This window comes from Pteropus medius, unplaced genomic scaffold (genome assembly GCF_902729225.1).
Source record: "Pteropus medius unplaced genomic scaffold, Ma_sr-lr_union100, whole genome shotgun sequence".
NCBI lineage: Eukaryota > Metazoa > Chordata > Mammalia > Chiroptera > Pteropodidae > Pteropus > Pteropus medius.
The window spans coordinates 23,566,724-23,587,046 of NW_024349802.1; the positions used below are offsets into that span (position 1 = coordinate 23,566,724).

Consider the following 20,323-nt stretch of genomic DNA (forward strand, 5'->3'; position numbering starts at 1 on the left):
CATCTACATAAATTTTCCACATAAAATTGAAGTTAGCCCCTCTCATTCTAATCAAAATTATAAAATAACTTTAGATTGTATATTTCAGTAGCTTTTAAAGTAAATGGTTTGCCTTTTCATTTGAGTCATCATAAATAAAAATTAAGGTCTTATGCTCTAGGAAATCCACAAATACCAGAAGGCCAACAGAGGGATATAGGCTTGTTTACCACTATGCAATGTGGCCTCTAGGTTTCTATACTTGCTTTGCTTTGTCTGCTCTAGTAATTTCCCTTGCTTTCATCTGTGGCCTGGGAAAAGGTAGTTTCTTTGAGTTTCAAATAAGAGTAAAGTAGTTCTTCTGAGTGGCTCACTCCAGAACACTGGAACCTGAACATGCCATTGGTTCTTAGGGTCCTATTTGCTACTTGTGTTAACTGAGTCCTTTAAAAACGTCTCTCAGATCTATTTCATGGGACTAGGGACAAAGTTAAATCTTGTCTGTGGGCAGTAATTTCTATTTGTGCTTTTAATGAGAACTATGTAAACAAAATTTACTTACCTAGAAACCAGTTGCAATGGCTGTAGAAGAAGAGTTAATAGCTCATGGGGGAAAAAAAACAACTTTTAATATAAAAGCTCAACATGGGACCAAATTATTGCATTGGAACAGAATTTTTTTACATTAGCTCCTGAATTACTATGTTACAGAATAGTTATTCATGCTTATAAAGAAGACTTTTTAAAAAAGATTATTTTCAGTAGCCAAATCAATGGGAAAAGGAACTTGTGTAATAACACACTTTAAGAAATTTTTCATCTAAGATGTTAAGTAAAATTAATTCATTTTTAAGTACTTATCTACAATCTGTATTTCCAAATAAGCCTTTAGTACTAATAATAACAATAACGATTAAAAAGCATTTACCATGTCCGAGGCATTGTCCTACATACTCTACTCATAATACTCAGTTAATCCTCACAATAACAGTATGAGATTTATTGCCAGTTGCATAGCTAGCAAGTGGAGAACCAGGAACAATTCTGGTTCATAACCATTCTGCTGTACTGCCTAGTCATTAATACCTTTGAAATAAATGAATGTTTTCCTTTAGGTACTTCTGGCCCCCACGATTAGCCATTAGTCTACACACTGAGAGAGAGTATTGTAAGATCTATATGGAACGCTTAAAAATCAGTGTCACTATTATAGAACTACGGTTATGGGAAAATGTATGAAAAATCCATTAATGACCAGGCAAACCATATCCCATTTCACTATTTACTACTATCCCATTAAATAAACTTTGTTTTTTTAAAAATCTTTATTTCAGATAAAATTAGTATTTCCATAATTTAGGATAAAGCAAACAAACTTCTTTGAGTCCATTATTTTAGGTAATTGTGATTTCCATGAAAAGAGTTACTGAGTATCATTTGAATATTTGCCTACATGCTTGTTGGAAGCTTCTGTAGCCTTTTCTTGGTAGGAATTCCAGTTTTTCTGAATTCTTCCCTTTCCTTCAGGTATTCCATTTTGCATTCTTCATAAAAGGTGGGATCATTATAGCTACAAGAAAGAAAGAAAAAAAACAACTACGGTGAATCACCTTGCAAATGTCTAACATAAGCTTACTTTAATAACATTTAAACATCCAGTTCATCTGGCACATAAATTCATTGTAAACATTAGACTACCCAACTAGCTAAAGAAAAGGAAAAAAAATAAAAAGACCTACTGGTTCTCTTTTGAATAGCACCATTCCAGGAGAGAGCAATGAGAAGCAAACCCTCAAAGAGCTCATGGTGTTACAGAACAGACAGGTAAAGACTGCATTACCATTAAGCATACAAAGTGCTGTGGTAGAGGCAGGGCCCGGTGCACCATGGAAACATGGGGAGGAAGTGGGGGAGATGGGGAGATGTCAAGGGCAAATGCTTGAGCTGCATTTTGAAGAACCAACAGAATCCCTACAGGAGGCACATGTGCAGAGGTTACATAAATGAGGAAAAACTGATACATGAAGAACTGCAAGTAAGTTGGTACCACCATAGCAGATTATGCACATAGGAGAAAGGGCCCAAGATGAAGCTGGAATGGCAAGAACCAAATCATGCCATACTAAGTTAAAAGCTATCCTGAAGACAATGGGCACTGTTAGCAGAGCAACTGTATGATCGCTGTCTTAGATGAAAAGGACAGCATATGGTAGATAGGCTAAAAGCAGGCAGCAAGGTTAGAGGCAGGATTTCCAATAAATAAACTATTATAACAATCCAGAAAAGAAATGATGAGGGCCTAGACCAACGGAGGAGCCATTATAATGAAAAGGAGGAAATGAATCTGTGGAAGATTTAAGAAAGAAAATCAAAAGGAAATAATCACTTAGAGTTAGGAGACAAGGAAAATTCTAGAAGTAACTGAATCCATGGGGGCAACCTAAACTTTCTCAGACTTCGGAATGAGAAGGGAACCAGTGAACCAATTTTAAGGAATAGGTTAAGGAAGAAAAGGCTGAGAAGTAGTACACAGACGTCGGGAAAATAGGAAAGCATTATAAGGGAAGCCAGATAGAAGAGAATTTTAAGTGATTTCCAGAGTCAAAGTAAAAGAAGGGACTGAAAATGTATTCAATGTGGCTACCATGAACCCATTAGAACCTGCAGGAAGAGCAGTTTCAGCGGAGTAAGGACAGAAGGCAGACTGCAGTTTATTGAATGAATGAAGATCAGACAGCTAGAAACAAAAGAGCACAAACCATTAACGTTTCAAGATGTCACTATGAAGAAATGAGAGGACATGGTTGTTACATTCATTTTATAGAATGTCCACAGCAAATAACACGAGCACTTTCTTATTCAAAGATGAAAATATACTATTTCTTAATACTTAAGGTCAAATAAAATCCTTCCTTCCTAACTCTCCATTTACTTTCAGCAAGTATCACATCCCTCTTTGCTTCACTGCTTGTCTCTCCTCCAAACAGAAGTAGCCTCCTCACACCCTTCCCAGATCCTCCCACAGAATGGACTAGAATCTGTTATTGTTCTCTAATTTCTAGGAGTGAGAGATGGAAGGCTATTCAAATGATTAATACTTAGATAACAAAAGCTAACAAATAGCAAATACAATAAAAAAAAAAAGAGCTAACATTTATTGAGTAGCTACTATGTGCCAGCACTGTGGTAAGGTGTTTACATATAGTACCTCACAATCACTCCATTAGGAATAATTATCCTATCTTATGGAAAGTAACCTGCCCAAGGTCACGTGACTAGCTACACCCCAGCTCACCCAGATAAAGCCTACGCCGCCCTTTCCACAGTCCTTGCTACTGTCAGCTCCGCTCTAAGTGCAGCCCTATCTAGAAGGAGGGAGATGTCAAACTAAGAATAACAAGTTACGATGATGACTAAAACTGAGGTGTAAAAATTCTGAACATAAAAACAACAACATCAATATATAAAAGAGATATTAAAAAGTAGTAAGCCACAGAATGAACTCCTCCTCCTTTAAAGTAAAATGCTTAGTGCAGGTTCCGGCCCATAAATAAGAGCTGCTATCAGAATTACTTTTATTTATTATTAACTCGAGACAAAAAAATGTGGACCTAGAATGTTTTTTTTATCTCCTTCTTCATGTAGAAATTAATCTCTCAAGTCTTCCAACCACAGCATTCTAAAATAAAGTCTATACATTTATGTGTACATTGTTATCAAAAAAGAACACAAATATAAGATTCAGATAATCACTACTTTTTATCTAATTCCCTAAGAAGTATCAAATCATATTGACATATATGCTTCACAGGCTAGAGGAGCAGAGTATACAATAAGGGCTTACCAAAACACTAAGATCTCAGTTACAACTATCAACTAATACGAAAGTATTCTTCAATACTGTCTGACAATAAATGGGTAATAAAACATATGGGGTGATTCAACAGAAAGCTCAAAGAACTTTGCATATTTTTACTTTAAGATTCAAGAAACTAAAACGAAATATCAGAAATATGTTATTTATGAATTATTTTAAAAAGTAATTTAATTAACTTTAAAAATCTAAATTTACCTGTGCTTTCCTTTGATTTATTAGAACTTACCTAGGAGTTAACGTATATTAATTTTTTAAAAAATCATAAGACTGGCAAAGGTCTAATTAGAGATAGTCTAATTCAGTACATTTTCATTAGGAGATATAAATATAAACCTACCTATAATATATTCTATAGATAAACCTGTTCATGAAAAGGAATTGGTTAAATCATAGGAAAAATCAAATATTTTTGTTTGCTGACCTCATCTTATTAATCAGATACAATGCTGACTGACCCACATAACTTGAAAAGACCCTTCATAAGGATGTTGCTTTTGGGGGGGAATAATCTTTAACAAACTGAAATTTTAGCCGTGGCCAACAATATGATGGATTTGGTGGGAGAAATACAGAATATATTACATTGAATGAGTTAAATAACATGCTCTTACCTACCAGATATTATACACATGCACACAGAGGAGAAGGTAGCTACTTACTAAGCTGTTAGACATTCTTTCAATGCAGAATTTTCTTTCCGGCATTTTACTACCATAAGGATTCCAGAATCCTTGCAACATTTGGTAAAATCTGAAATAAAAAAATTGGAAAGAAAAAAAATGACTTGTAATTACATCAATTCAATTTCTGATAGCTCTAAAACATTCATTCATTTCATATTTATTAACTGAGATTGTGCTTGGCACATAGCATATGCTCCACCAAAGACATGCACACAAATAAAAGGCAGAACAAGTGTTATTTACTTTGTAGAAATAATGAGATTTGAAAGGAGATAGGACCTGTGACACAGAGTGAGCAGGCTTCATGGAGACATGTGGTACGTAGAGAATAAACAGAATTTCTAATAGAGAAAAAAGTATATTCCATAAGAAATGAGTAAGAAGAATAAAAGGGGAGCTTTTTCCAGACATGGTCATGTAGTGTCCAGTCTGCATGCCTCCTGATGGCATCAAGGCACCCCCTTCTTTAAGACGACCTTGCCGTGGTGCCCTAATTTCTGGTAACAGGCTCCCATTCCATTCTCAAGTCAACTCTTAGATGCTCTAGAAAAGTCAAAAGGCTTTCTGTCAAATTTCCATTCTGGTAGTTTGCCTTTTAAACTGGCCTCTTTGGTATCTACCTTCCCTGGACTACAATCCAGAAAAGCCTGGCGCTATAATCCACCCACAGCTGGGCCACTAATATATTTCATGTTTGTTTTGCATCACACTCAGTCCTCCCTTATCCTTTGCACAGGACAGTGTGTGCTTTGCTTCCTACCTGTTACAGCTACTCTCCTGAACTAAACTGGTCCTTTCCTGACCACCGGCTGCTCTAGTTCCAGGCTTTACCAGCTCTAACCTTCTGTAAGTAATCAACCATTTCAGTATTAAATCTTAAATTATGATATCATCCTCACAAAGAAGCGGTAGGCAAAAAAAAAAAAAAAAAAAAGTTTCCTGAATATCTTCTATAACTCTTTTAATACAAAATTATAAAGACTTCCTTCTTTCCTTGAGCTATGTGTTACCCTTCTAGTTCCTAAGGAATATAGCTTATAACTATTTTAAAGAAACTGGATAATTTCAGGAGTCTCCATGAAGACACATACTTATAATATGTAACAAAAATATATTTAAACTATAAGCAAACTGGTAATGATTGAGATTTGTTAAAATGTATAAAAGACTCAGAGGGGCTTTGCTAGGACGAGGACCCTATAGCATAGATATCTATATGTACCTGCAGCATCATAGCATACTTTGAAGGATAAGTGGTAGAACATGGACAAGGACAAGAGATGTAGGAAATGACTTTAAATCAAATAATTTGATGTATGTGATCACATTAAGTTACAGGTGATATGTAATACTCCACTCCAAAGACACACAGGATTAGCTTCTTTCAGCTCCTTGTTCACTGCTTTCAGCAGTTCCACCATTTGCTCTCTGATTCCCGAGAGCAACTACAAATGTTCTTATTCCTCTCTGTGCAGATGAGCTGGACAAATGGGCCAAATCAGACCAAGGTAATTTCTTTGGTGTGCTTTGATGAAGGACTCCCTACAACTCAAAAAGACAAAGCAGACTTAATGATCATCTCATTATCAATAGAGATCATAAGGGGAGGCCACAGGGCCACCAAAAACTTTCTCTCTAGAATGTCAGTACCATTCCGACATGTTAATTTTTCTGCTTATAGCATGATATTAAAATCTACCGTTCTAGCAGCAAGGATCATGACCCCAAATAAAAATGAAAACATCAGCAATACTCAAAGAGAACACGTACATAAAGTTAATCCAGAAGTGACTAAACCTGGCTAAGGGTTTCTTTAAGGGAAATGCCATACAGTAGTGGTGACAACCATGGCCTGACTCCCCTGAGCCACCTTGTCCCTACTGTGACTTCACAGACCTAATCAGGCCAGCCCACTCGGATAATGTCTAGATCATTAACTTCACTAATTTGCCTAACGAAGTATGCTAGTGGACCAAACCCAGTCCTTCTCTGGAAAACATGAACACAATGGCTATTATCCGAAGTCCACTTTCTGATTTAACAAACCCAATACTTTTACAACTTGAAAAATTCACAGTAGCATGCTTAGGCATTGCATTATTTTAAGATTTGCCTTGCCTACTATAAACAGACTGATGCGAGGTGCCATTTATGTGTTCTGATGACAATAAAGACAGTCTATATGTTTTCACACTTGTCCAAATCTCTTCAGGAATAACTGTGACTGGCCTGAAGCCTCAAGCTGTTTGTAAGGTTTTGTCACTTGTTTAACAACAAGATTTTAATGAGGATCTTTCTTTCATACCACATTAGCATACATTCATATAATAATTATGCTAATACTGCCAACTTATTTCTAAAGTGGTACTGTCAAATGAATTCAATTTAAATCGCGTCTTTCAACATATGTAAATGTTAAAGAGCTTATATACCTGTAAATACATAATTTAATTTTAATTACCATTAAAGATTATGAGTAAAATTTTATTGACTTACGTATATCTTAAGGTAATGTAAATTAGTAGTAATAAACTGTGAGAGTAGAGAGATTACTAGTTATTCCAAAATTTACAGAAATATGCTTAAAGATAGCATTCAAAACTTTTTCTTTAAAATATCCAGGACAAGAGAGTCTATTGTTTTGTAAACTGTCATTTTTCTGAAAGAAGCCACTTAATACCATATAATAAACTACTGGTAAAAATATTCTTTATGTATAATAAAACTTGTATCAAATACATCTAGGAAAAACATCTACGGGATGCAGTTTTCTCTTAATTTTAGTCTAATTTAGATAATGGACAAAATAATCATATTTTAATTAAGTACGAGTATTCTATATAATTTCCAGTTTATATAAGAAAAACATGTTTGGGGAGTTCTGTATAAAATCAGTAAGAGAAATAAATGGTTTGGAATTGTTTTTAACTCATTTAACTTATAGAACTTTTGAATATATTTTAATATTTAAATAACACCTAATAATAAGGTTTCTTAATTAAACCAAGGATAAGTATTCATGGTACAACTATGCATGGAAATGGATATACTGGGAACTTACTCTTTTACACCTTTCATTTACTCAGTTTCAAGTAACATGTTATTTTGCAAATGCAGTCATCCAGTTAGAACTACAGCATTCAATGAGAGATGACACTTTAAAAACATACCAAATTAAAAGAAATAATCCCCAATGTTTCATGTCTCTGACTAGAACCACTCCATTTCTAGATCTACTAATTTATATATTCTTAAAAAAAAAAATCTGAAGCTTATAAACTTTTACATAACCACCTTTAGACACAGCCTTTATTTCTAACTTTCAGTACTTTCATTTCTTTAATCAGTAAAGTGTTTACAAAGTACCTATTTTTCCAGCATTACAAAAAGCACAGCTATATTTGGATACCAATATAATTTACAATTTTAACATATAAACTATGTGTAATATTCCTGTGTCTACACCACCATCTTACTGGTTTCCACTTTAAATCTAGAATTTTGATTTAATTTAAATGAAAAACAGTTCAGAAGTTGTGCTTATTAATGACATGTAGTAGGGCAGATTTTAAAATCACCCTAATATATATATCACCAAGTCTACAACTGGAAATCTTGAGCATTAAACTGCTTTTATAGAACTGGATAAGAATAACAGAGAAGTATTATAAACAATGTATAAAAGATCTTTTGACAAATTATTAAACCATAAGATTTTAAAAATATGAAACTGAAAATGCTACAATTTGGGGAGGGTCTAGGCAGGTGCCAACTTTGTAAGCTTTTTCTCAGACAAAGATGTCTGCAGTTTTAAAACCGTAACATAAATTTAAGCCCAAAACTAATTTTTCTCAAGAAAAGCTATCTTTTAAGTGAAGAGTTCTGTAGTGAACAATCTGTCAGGTCCCTGTGGACAATGCCTAAGTGCTGTGCTGCTCTCAGTAATCATCATCCCGTCTGAAAGCTGTGAAGGAAAAAGTGCCTGAAGACAACAGGAGGTCACCCTCCGTTCTGAGCTCACCAGCTTCAAATGCAGTGATGAACGCCTGAACCAAGGCAGAGACAATGATGATAGCAGTTTGTCCTCCTCCTTCTACTGACTGCCCAGCTGAAGGAAAGCAAGGCCACAAGGCCACGAAGCACATTTTTCGGTATAAATGACAGCATGAACAGTATTTCATGAAGTTCTTGTGAAAGATTTTGTAAACTGTTCTGACTCCATGTACATTCGTTTATAAAATTTAGTAATGAAACTGTAGATCTCCCTGTAGGCTTTGATAGCAGTAGTTTGACTTCTGGAAATAATTAAATCCAATCCAACCCAGAGATAAAGCCAAATATTATAGACTTCCAGACTGGATGAGAAGCTAATTAAGACAGCTAATAAGTTCAGTTTAGTTGAAAAAAGTGTATCTGAGTATTTGCCAGCAAACATTCTAACAACAACAGAATTCTAGGCAAATTTTCAAGGGATCTGCAAAATTAACCATTCAAATGGGGGGTGGTGGGGGGAGGATGGCGGGGGAACAACATGCAAAAACTATAACACCTTTTACAAGATACAAATATTGAAACAGTGGCTTCTTCACTGCACTCACACCTTAAAAATGTTTCCATTTCCAAAAGTAAATCTAAAATACTGTAGATGAGAAATTGCCAAATACTGTCACCTTAATGTTTAAGAAGAGCTTCAACTGCAAATATTTCATTTTTTTCATAAATTACCAAAGTAGATAGAAAAAGAAAAAGATCACTTACATTCCTGCCTTCACAGTAGTAACAACAATAATAACAGCTAACACTTGCTGTATCTACTATGTACCAGGCACTGTCCAATGAGTTAATTCAGGCATCACAGGTATTAACTGATTCAATAAATTAAAATTTTAATTTTTTATATATTCTTTCAATACTTATACACAAGCTCATAAAATAACATTCATTCATTCAACAAACATTTAAAAAGTATTTACTATGTGCTCAGCAATGTGCAAAGTTCTGAGGTCTCCATGCTGAACAAGACAGAGAGGGTTTCTGCCCTGGGGGAGCTAACAACAATCTCTGAGGAAAACAATTAAAAAGTACTAACAGTAGAGTCTGACATCTACTCTGGTAGAGGAAGGGGAGGGAGGTGCACAGAAGCAAAGAACTGGACTCCAAAAGTATTCAAGAGAAACTTCCCAGGAGGACTTCTAAGCTATGATCTATACCAACCTAGCTAAAGAGAAGGAAGAATGTTCTGGACAAATGGAAGGGTGCAGGGGAAGGTATGGAGGTGAACGGGAAGTACATAAGAGAGAGAGTAATTCAGAAGAGCTGGAACATCTCAAGTTATTTGGTTGTATGTGCATGCATGTGTCTGTGTGCCTGTGCATGTGTGTGTGTTTGATGAATGGGAGGTCGAGGAAGAATGGCATGCGCCAATTATGACTGGCAGGCAGTGTTAAGATGATTAGGCTTTCTCCTGAGGGCAATGGAAATATTCAGAAGGGTTTTAAATAGTGAAATGACACAATCAGACTTTCTTCAGAGAACAAGCAGAGCAGGCAGGGGAGGCAGGAGTGGAAATAATAGGAAAACTGGTTGGGAAGTTAGTACGATAATCCAAACAAAAGATGTCAAGGGGCTAAAAAGACAGAGGAAGTGGGAATGGAGAGTGGGATGACTACAACTGGAACTTGACAAGACCTGGGATATAGTTACGAAGGTAATAGATGAGGAGTCAAGGGATAATTCTTAAATTTCTTGCAGGATGAATGATGCAACAGTTAGATGACTTTAAAAAACACCAGGAAAAGAACAATATATGATGTCCTGTTTTGATGGGAGTCCGGGAAGGGAAATGGGGTTAAGATGACAAGTTTAAGACATGCTCAGCTTGGAGGCCTGTGAAGTATGTAAGTAGAGCTGTCCAGAGGGCAGTTAGCCGTATGAGTCTAAAGATACTATTTTGGTAGCAGTATCATATGAAAAATAATAAAAACAAAAAAGGCTGTGGGCAACCACCAAGGAATACCAATATTTATGCATCTAGCTAAGAGAGAGGAGATTGGAAAGAGGGAAGACTATGTGGCATGACGGAAGTCAAGGAAACCAAGTGAATGACCCTCTCTATATAATCAGGATCCACTGGACCCAATTGTATTTTTGAGAGTTTCTTTTATAAGTAGTTGTAACTATTATATGGAGGTATTTCATGACTTTTATTCTTTCTCAGAAGTCTTCCCCACAGCCCCCAAACAACAAAGAAAATTACATATTTTGTAACAATAAAACTCACTCTATCTTGCTATTATTATACAGGCTCACTGGATCTTTCTATAAGACTAAGATACAATATACACTCTTAATGAGCTTATTTTTCCTACATCTTGAAACTTTTTACTATAATATCCTAGGTATTATTTCATCATGACTCATCAATTATTCCCAGCTATACTAAAAATGACTCAAATAATAAGAAAACAAAATGATGGAATCACCTAGAAAAATAATGCAACAGTGAAATAAATTATCATTCTCACATCAGTTTTATCGTGTTGCCTAATGTATTACATCATTCTTCTTGAATATATAAAAGTAGTCTTTTTGGTTTTGTTTTTTGCTTTCCTTGAACACAGCTGAGATCTGAGATTTGTTTTTTCACTTTCTATGTTACTTAGTATAATAGTCCCCGAAGATGTTCAAATCCTAATCCCAGAAGTTGTGAATCTGTTAGGTTACAGGGCAAAGGAAAATTAAGGTTGCTCATCAGCTTGCCCTTAAAATAGGGAAATTATCCTGAATTATCTGGGTGGGCCCAAAGTAATCCTGAGGGAGCTTAAAAGTGGAAGAGAGAGGACAGAAGGAAAAAAGTAAGAGAAAGAGATGTGTTAATAGAAGCAGAGTCAGAGATGTTATCTTGCTGGCCTTAAAGACGGGAAAAGGGGAACACCTGCCAAAAGTGGGGGCCTTGTTATGGACTGAATGTCTAAGTCCCACAAAACCCCTAAAAACCTCTACTGCCTCCCACTTCCCACCACTTGATGGTACCGAGGAAGGGCCTTTGGGAGGTAATTAGGATTAGGCAGTCATGAGGGTGAAGCATGCATGAATGGGATTAGTGTCCTTGTAAGAGTTATGAGAGCTTGCTTCCTCTCTCTGCTGTCCACCACCTAAGAATACAAGAAGTCAGCAGCTGGCAACCAGAAAGAAGTCTCCCACCAGAACCCAATCATGCTGGCACCCTAATCTAGACCTTCCAGCATCCAGAACTGTAGTTCTGTTGTTTATTAGCCATCCCATTTCTGGTATTTTTGTTTTAGTTGCTTTTGGCTTCTAGAAGCTGAAAAAGGCAAAGAAACAGATTTTCCCGCAGAGCCTCCAGAATGGAATGCAGCTCTGCCGACATCTTGATTTTAGCCAAGTAAGACCTATGTCACAATTCTGAACTACAGAACAGTAAATACAATAAATTTGTGTTGTTTTAAGCTACTAAATTTGTATAATGTTACAGCAGCAATAGTAAACTAATACACTGCCTACTGTGGCAAAAATTCGACAAACAGATGTTACACAATTGTTAGATGAATCAGAAGATGAATGCAAAGAAACTGACTAGCGGCACTCTAGACCCTAATGATGAAATTGATTGTATAAGCATAATCAGACTATGTATCTTCAGATGACAATATCCAGATGAACTCTCTCAAAATCAGAAACTGATGAATAAATAATACATTTTGAAGGACAAAAGAGAAATATGGTATTCTCATCCCATCGGTCATTCAACAGGAGGGCTTTTTCATGCTGTATTATGTAACAAGAATCTGTACCATCCCATTCTGCTCAAGGATATATGGCAGTATATCAACAAAGATGACCAGAAGAAAATTGTATTTACTGCGCGTAAGTCTAAAAATGAAACTCTTAAAATTATGGAGCAAAAATGACGGCCATCTTCTTCAACAAAATTTGTAGCCATCGATGTTTTCAAAAATGTTGCATTTTAAGGATGCAAGTACAAGAAGAACCAGGATTAATGGTAAACCAGAACCTACTAGAGATGTGCCTGAAATCTAGAGCAAGTATTTATAAGATAGATATAGTTCAGGTTCATACAGTTTAGTTGCATTCAAAGGAAGGAACATTGACCATTTCAAGTATAAAACTTTCAAAACGAGTAAGAATAAAACTTTGAGCTTGCTATGTTTATTTCTTATTAATACTTTTAAGGTCTCTATCCCTTTGTCTGTAAAATTCTTAATCTAATGTTAAAATATAAAAATAAATAAATAAAAGGCATCCATCAGATGACTACCTGGGATAGTCTGGGTTAAAGAAGGAGTGGCAGTCAAATGCTGCTGAGGCATCTACTAAAATGAGTAACGAAAATCACCTATTAATTTTTATGTTAAGATTTTAAGTCATACTGTTGTCCAGAGATCTCTTTGATTCATATAATACCAGGGAGGAAATACGAGCAAACAAAAATCTTTACTCCTTATCTCTTATGCATTAAACATAGCTTTTATTTTCAACTCTCTAGGACAGTTATTTCTATAATCAAGTGTTCATTAAATACAAAATATGGTTCCTAACCAGTGTGTTTATAATATAGTGGCAGACACAGAAGGAATTCCATAATGATACCAAGTAGTTGTGTCGTCATTTGATCAACTTGAGTTTGTAACCCCTTAAACCTTGCACTGTGCAATGTGGCAGCCATTAGTTATGTGTGTTTACTGAGCACTAAAAATTTGAGTCTCAACACAGTATGTTGTAAGGGTAAAATACATACTAGATTATGAAAGCTTAGGATTAAAAAAGTAATGTAAAATATCTCAATAATTTTTATATGGATTGAAAGTTGAAAAGAGTATTTTGGATATAGTACACTAAATAAAATAAAATATTGAAATTAACTTTATGTTTTAAATTAACTTCATATTTTTAAAATGTAGCTGCTATAAATTAAAAATTATGAGTTACGTTATATTTCTATTGTCCAATAAAACTTTCTGCAGTGGTAAAATGTTCTTTGCACTTTCCAATAGTGTAGCCACTAGCCACATGTGAATACTGAGCACCTGAAATGTGGCTAATGCAACTGGGAAACTGAATTTTTCAATTTAATTTATTTTAATTAAATTAAATAGCCACATATGTCTAGTGGCTTTAATATTGGACAACACGACTCTAAGTATTTTTAGTTCTTTGTACCTCAGGTGAGATGCAAATTTGCAGCTAGTGATTAGTTGGTTATTGTTTCATGATTTGAAATTCATGATCATTTAGGCTCAGTAATCTTCCTTACGTTTCCTTAAGATATATTTTTCTACCCATTGATCCTTTTAAGCCTATGATAACAGCTAATCAAAAAAATATTTAAGGAAATAAACACTAAGTAAAAATAATCATTCAATGAACTTGACCTGCTATTCAACAAATAGCTAAATAAATAAATTCAATGAATGAGTGTCAAATTTATAATTCTGACTTCCTACAAGGCTTGAGTTGATTTAACTCAGCCTTATGTTTATAAATTTGGTGCTTTTAGATAATTTCTCCCATGGCATACACTGTAATCTAATTTCTTTGACATAGGTCTAAATTTTTGACACTTTTTATCATTTCTTGAGTTTAGTCAGTGTTGTAGTCCGAATCTATCCAAAAACAAAGTTCAAAAAAACAATACATAAAATTTAGGGGTTTAATAAAAATTTAAAAGTTTGAGAGGGATACACAGATTCATTATCTCTATTTATTAGAAAATAAACTTCATGAGAATAAAGTGTGACAAGGAGCACTTAGGAGATGGCACTTGGAACAGAGATGATTTCTATTTTTGGCAAACCAAAGGGCAATGATACATTTTTGTCTAAAATGATTATTAATTCATTTCTCCATTAGAAAAAACCTGTCTTATTTCAGGTGGCCTCCTTTTTGGTTTTACATTTTGCCACATCATAATTTTTTGCAAGGTTTTTAAAGGTGTTAATAATAGTAGCAATAAGAACTAAATGATAATGGTAATTAAAATACAATGAATATTTATTATGTACTGAAACCTATATACTGAGTACATTGTTTATTAGCTCACATGAATTCTACAAAAACACTATTAGATAAGTATTTATTATCTTTATTTGCCAGATGAGGAAACTGAACTTTATATAGGTTATATCACATTTCCAAGATAATACAGTGTGGCATAGACTGGCCTAGAAGCAGGCCTTTTTAATTCTAGAAACGTACTTGCACCTACTTGCAAATCCCACTTACTCTTGACCACACAGGAAAAACCTCCACATTTAACAGAAATTTCCATGCCAAAAGAACAGACCTCACCCAGGCCAGTTATCTCACATGAGGTCACAACTGAGACCTGGGAAATGACTGGGTATGGTGCTACACATCTCATCATTACCGCAGAAAAAAATAAGCTACAACTTATTGCTCTGATTTTAGGCTACTTAGCAATCATCTAAAATAGAATAACATCAGATACCTCACTCTCTGGTTACATACCAGTTTTCCAGAATTCCTATAAAATATATTTAAATATTCAAAATAAGAATTTTACACATTAGAAAGTGGCTTCTCAAGCAGTATATAACGAAATGCTCAATTTTGTGTTTCAGATTTTAAGTGCTACCAGAATTTGAAAGGTAGACATTAGCACAGGCCAGTGTAGCTGAGGAAAGCACCAAATCAACCTATCTTTTAAAAGACAGCATGTAAAATATGTTTTAAGTCTCCCCAAATAGTAGAATCCATGAGAATTATTAATAGTGACAGAGGGGAGGCTTTAGAAAGTGACAAAGCAAGAGAAATATAAGTGATGAGCATGGTTTATACCATACATTTTAAAATGTTCCCTCTTTGCTCACCCCACAGTCTCCGAATTAAAGGACCTATTTATTAATAGGTACTGAGCAAAGCAGCCAACAAAGAAACTGGCACATTTGTGAACATGAGCCTTCTGGGCTTCCTTGCCATCTCCTGAGGGTGCTGTACCCTCTCCCAACACTTAACAACAAGCAGGATTACACAAAAGTAGGATCGATGCTTTTAATAACACAAGTAATGCCAGCAATAAACTAACCTGCTGCACTTTTTCATTCTTGGAAGTGCTTTTTGCAGCCTATTCTGGGGATGAGTACGGGCCAACAGTGACCATTAACTACCACTAATGAAGAACCAACCACCTGTCTTGTTCGAGACTTCTGGGATGGAAATGGTTCAAGTGAGAAAGACCTTAGAGGTCAATTAATTTAAACTCTTACTTAATTCGGAAAATCCTTTGTAATCCATCGCACTATTTAACACTTGTAGTGACAAAAAACTCCTTATCACACAAGGTAGCCAGTTTGTGTGTATATGTGTTGGGTGGGGATAGGGGGTTTACAGCCTGAAAAAAAAACTAGGTTAGTCTAATGCTGCCTCCTCATCAAATACTATAGGAAATAACATTCCTAGTTTTTCCTTCTCCTGGTCCAGAGCCAGTGTAAACGCTGCTCCCTTTTCCTTATTGGATGTGGTTTCCAGACTACTGAGGAAACCTGGTCACCCTCCTTGCAATCTGCTGGTGTGCAAATTTATTTATGTATTTAACACCTTGCTCTTCTCCAAAAAGGATTTGAAACAGCTTGGCATCACCCTTAACAAATACCCTCCATAAAGACGTTAAGCTATTCTCAAATAACTACGGCTATGTCTTTCTTAAGAAAAATAAATACATAGATAAATACATAAATATATACCCAAAAATCATTTGTGGTGAATTATTAAGAGAATGACATATCTCTAGCCATTCCTCATCCTGTCTTCTCTTAGCTGAAACAAAGAATATTTTTACATAAGTAAAAAATAGCCTTTCACACCATTAAAAGCCACTTATCAGCTTTCTTTTAATCTAGCAGTCACGCCAACAGCCAAAGTAGAAATTCTATACCACAGAATACTATGCGGTCCCTGAAAAAAAGTGCACTGATAGGAAATGATCTCCAAGACTTAGACTGAAAATAGCAAAGTGTAGAAGAGTACAGTGCGTTCCCATTTCTGTTTAGAATACGCACATACACACACGAGCACAAATGGCTGTGGAAGAAACGGGTAACTGTGGTTGTCTCAGAGGAAGAAAACTGGGTTCTGGGGAACAGGAATTGAAGAGATATGTCTATATATGTATCAACTTTACAAAATGTAATTTTTAAAAAGTTAAAGAAAGTAATAGCTTTGGGTGGAGGAGAGAGTAAAGTGGAGTCCGCGTCTCTTGTTTTTTTTCCTTAAACAAGTCCTTTTCCCTGAATCACTGCTCAGCAACGACTGGGGGTAGGGGGGACATCTAATCTCACTAAGAACACTCATTCGTCACACTCTAGGGGTATTTCTGCATGTATGGTTTAATTTCATTAAATGTTAACTGTTCTCAAATACAAATTTGGACATTCTTTTTCACTAAATATAAAACTACAGAGATTCTACTATTCCCATTTTACCCAGGCCAGATGAAAAGCACTATTCCAAGGTGAAATGACACCATCAAAAGTCACACTACTGGCTTTCTTTTCATTTAACATGGTCACACGAACTGCCAACATGGAGGAAATCTGACAATGATAACATGTCCTTGGTAATAAACAGGTCCAAATTTTCAGTTTTAAAGAGGAAAAGAAAAGAGAATTAAAAAAAGAGATGTTATGCTAAAGTTAATTAGACATTTATTAAGTGTAGTATCCCTACTTAACAGGGCAAATCGATCCTTTCAGTTCTGGCTGCAGTTTATTTAAAGACTTTACAATTTTACTACTTAAGAGCAAGTCCTATGGAGGTGTTATCTCACCATTTATATTTTCACAACACTTATGATATTGCTATCACACTCTTAAAATAAATGAAAAGCCCATGCCACATTTCAGACCAATATAATGCTACAGACTCTATTTTTATTTCTGGAAATAAACATTAAAATAATTCTGTATTGTTCACTTTATTCTTCCAACATTGAATATAAAAAAAAAGTAAAACTAAGATTTTTTAAAGTCCCAGGTATATTTGAAAAGCAGAGGTTTTAATCATTTGCTTTTAAAATTAGGCACTAAAAATATATCATTATAAAATTCCAACAATTGCATTTTATGACAAAATTACTGTGCTTTTAATTTTCTATTAAAGTGTGATTAGCTTGCTACTTTAAAGATTAGTCTGTGTACAGAATGAATTTAGTGGTGCACATAATGAGACAAGAAGGTACAGGATGAACATGAAAAGATTATTTTACATAGTAGTGCATGAGCTATTTGATAATTCCAACATAGTACAAAAGAAAGCTTCTCTCTAGATTGATCATGGTTCAGTTAACATCACTGAATATCTAATACCTCCAACTCAATTAATTCTCACCTGATTAAGATCAGACTGATATTCAAACTAAATCATCTCTCCAGTCAAGTAGAAATCAATATTTCTGATTTTACTTTTAAATTACAATAGAAAATAAAATGCACACATCTTCAATATGCCAAGAGTAGCTTTTCTATTCTAGTCTACCATGGCATGGATAACACAGTTGATTAAAGAATTATTCTAATTTGAGCACCAATATGTAGCAGAATATGATTAATTTGAACACAGAGATGGAATAAAGTAATTAAATATATCTTATACAGGGTAAACAGAAAATTGACATAAAATAAACTTGACTTCTTTAAAACAAACCTCACTATTTATCAGCTCAACTAGTTAGGAATACGGTTTTATTAAAGACTGATTACTCTCAAAAAGAGTCTTGTTTCAGGCACAGATAGATATTTATAAGGTGGGCAAAGAAATGGTTCTTTTAAGATCATACTCTTTCTACCACCACCACCTCCAAAATGCATGCACATAACCTAAAACGAACAAATTATTTCTATATGACTTTTCCAGAAAAAAGCAAGACACAATGACCCATCCTTGCTGAGTGGAGTAAAAATCAGTGAATCCTAAAATAACAAAATGCTTACATATTTGTGACTCTTACTACCAAAGGGAACATGAAATAGATTTTCCTCCTCTTTCATGCCTCAATTCCCTTCAAATTTAAAATTGAGAAGAGTAAAGTTAAATTATTTGTTGGAGTAATTGAAAAGCAATATTATTTTGCTTGTTGACAAACTCAATAATTCAGAAGAAAATCACTTATCTATATACATAATATATACATAATGTATATACATTATATATACATAATGTCTATAATTATATAAAATGCATTTTATATAATTATAGACATTATGTATATATAATATACAAAATACTTTAAAGATATAATTTAATATAAAATATATGAAATACATATTTATTATAGGTTACTACTATGTACTAAATAATTCATAGGTGTTACTTACCTTATAGAAAAAAATATGAGAAACCAAGAATTATGCAATTAACCTAAAAATAAAGATTTCCAAAATTTCTGTCCCGTAAGAAACAGCCATAGAAGTTAGCTACAGACCATAACTAAGGGCACGAAAATCAAAATTTGTTAAGATATGACTCTCTCCAAAGACGTAGAATCTGAGTCTGGGGCTGCCCATGCAACTTGGAAGGTGGGCTACCTGCGTGTGAGCACAAAGGGATTCTCTACTTTTATGAAAGACTCCATCCTATTTTTCTTGAGCAACACAGACATCTCAGTTTGTTTTTGTTAATTATTATCACTGAAGCATATCTTCAGAGAAATATTTCTACTTTTGTTCTATATTACTAACTTTAATTAAAATAATAAAAACTAAATTAGAATATAAAATATTTAAAATATAAAAATAAAAAAGGATTTGAAAATTTTCGATCATAAGAACAGAAAAAAGTAGAGAAAGTAGCTGCCAGAGTCTTATTTGTTAGATTCCGCAAAGAATATTATTAATTTTAAAATAGAATGTCGACAGGGTTGATTGAAATAAAGAGAAATAAATTAATGCTAAGTAATTACTAAGGAAGTTTTGTTTATGGAAATGAATAATTCAGTGTTTTACAAAGTAAATTCAAACAGCAGCTGCTTTGCTGACATTAAGCTAAAAAGAGCTTTCTCAAAAATATACAAACTTTAAAACTAGAGAATCATCATATTTTTTATGCCAAATAGAAAGAAGTTATTTCCTATGTCTTCTGTTATTAGTATAAAAAATTATATGGTTACAATAGTAATTACCCAACCATTTAAGGAGTCATAACATTATATTTTTCATGGGAAGTATCTGTCACATTCTAGTTAATTGACTATATGCATAATTCCTGGTCTGTTAAGTCTTATAACAGCTGGGGGGAGAGATGAATTCAGATTTCTAACAATCTGTTCCCAACCCATTTGGTTCTGAATTTTATTCAGATCTCAAAATGAATCCTATGGCTGTCTTTTAACTCCACTGCAGCTCCATTTGTCTCCTAACTACTTGCTCCCATATATTAGGAAAGAGCTCTTCCTCCATCAAAAAGAAATGAATCCAAGCTTTAAAAAACGAATAACATGAGAGAAACTGCACATATTACAAATTAAGTTCATTTTTACTAAAAAATTAATCCATAGGTTTTGAAAGAATTAGTTTCTCGTAATAGCAGCTAACAGATACAGAAACTTGAAAAATAAATGTTGCAAGTACTCCTCAAAGATCAATCTGAAATTAAAATAAAACACTTCCAAACAGTCACATAAGATAAGGGAAAACCAGGTTCTACTTACACAAAAATTTTTTTATGGTTTACCTATTGCTTAAAGCAAACTGCAGCCTGCAACTCTTTAGCGACTCATTAAAATTTAGAC

At 34.3% G+C, this 20,323-nt stretch overlaps 1 protein-coding gene across 1 annotated transcript in view; it reads right to left on the reverse strand.

The window, feature by feature from the left end:
• Positions 1-1,285: 1,285 nt before the first annotated feature.
• The window catches only part of CMC1 (C-X9-C motif containing 1), a 60,794-nt gene continuing 41,756 nt past the window's right edge, over positions 1,286-20,323 (reverse strand). The window contains exons 3-4 of the mRNA XM_039836708.1: positions 4,516-4,606; positions 1,286-1,549 (exon numbers count right to left, since the gene is read on the reverse strand). Coding sequence (XP_039692642.1) covers positions 1,429-1,549; positions 4,516-4,606 — 212 coding nt within the window. The 3' untranslated portion in view covers positions 1,286-1,428. The remainder of the gene's footprint in view (positions 1,550-4,515; positions 4,607-20,323) is intronic.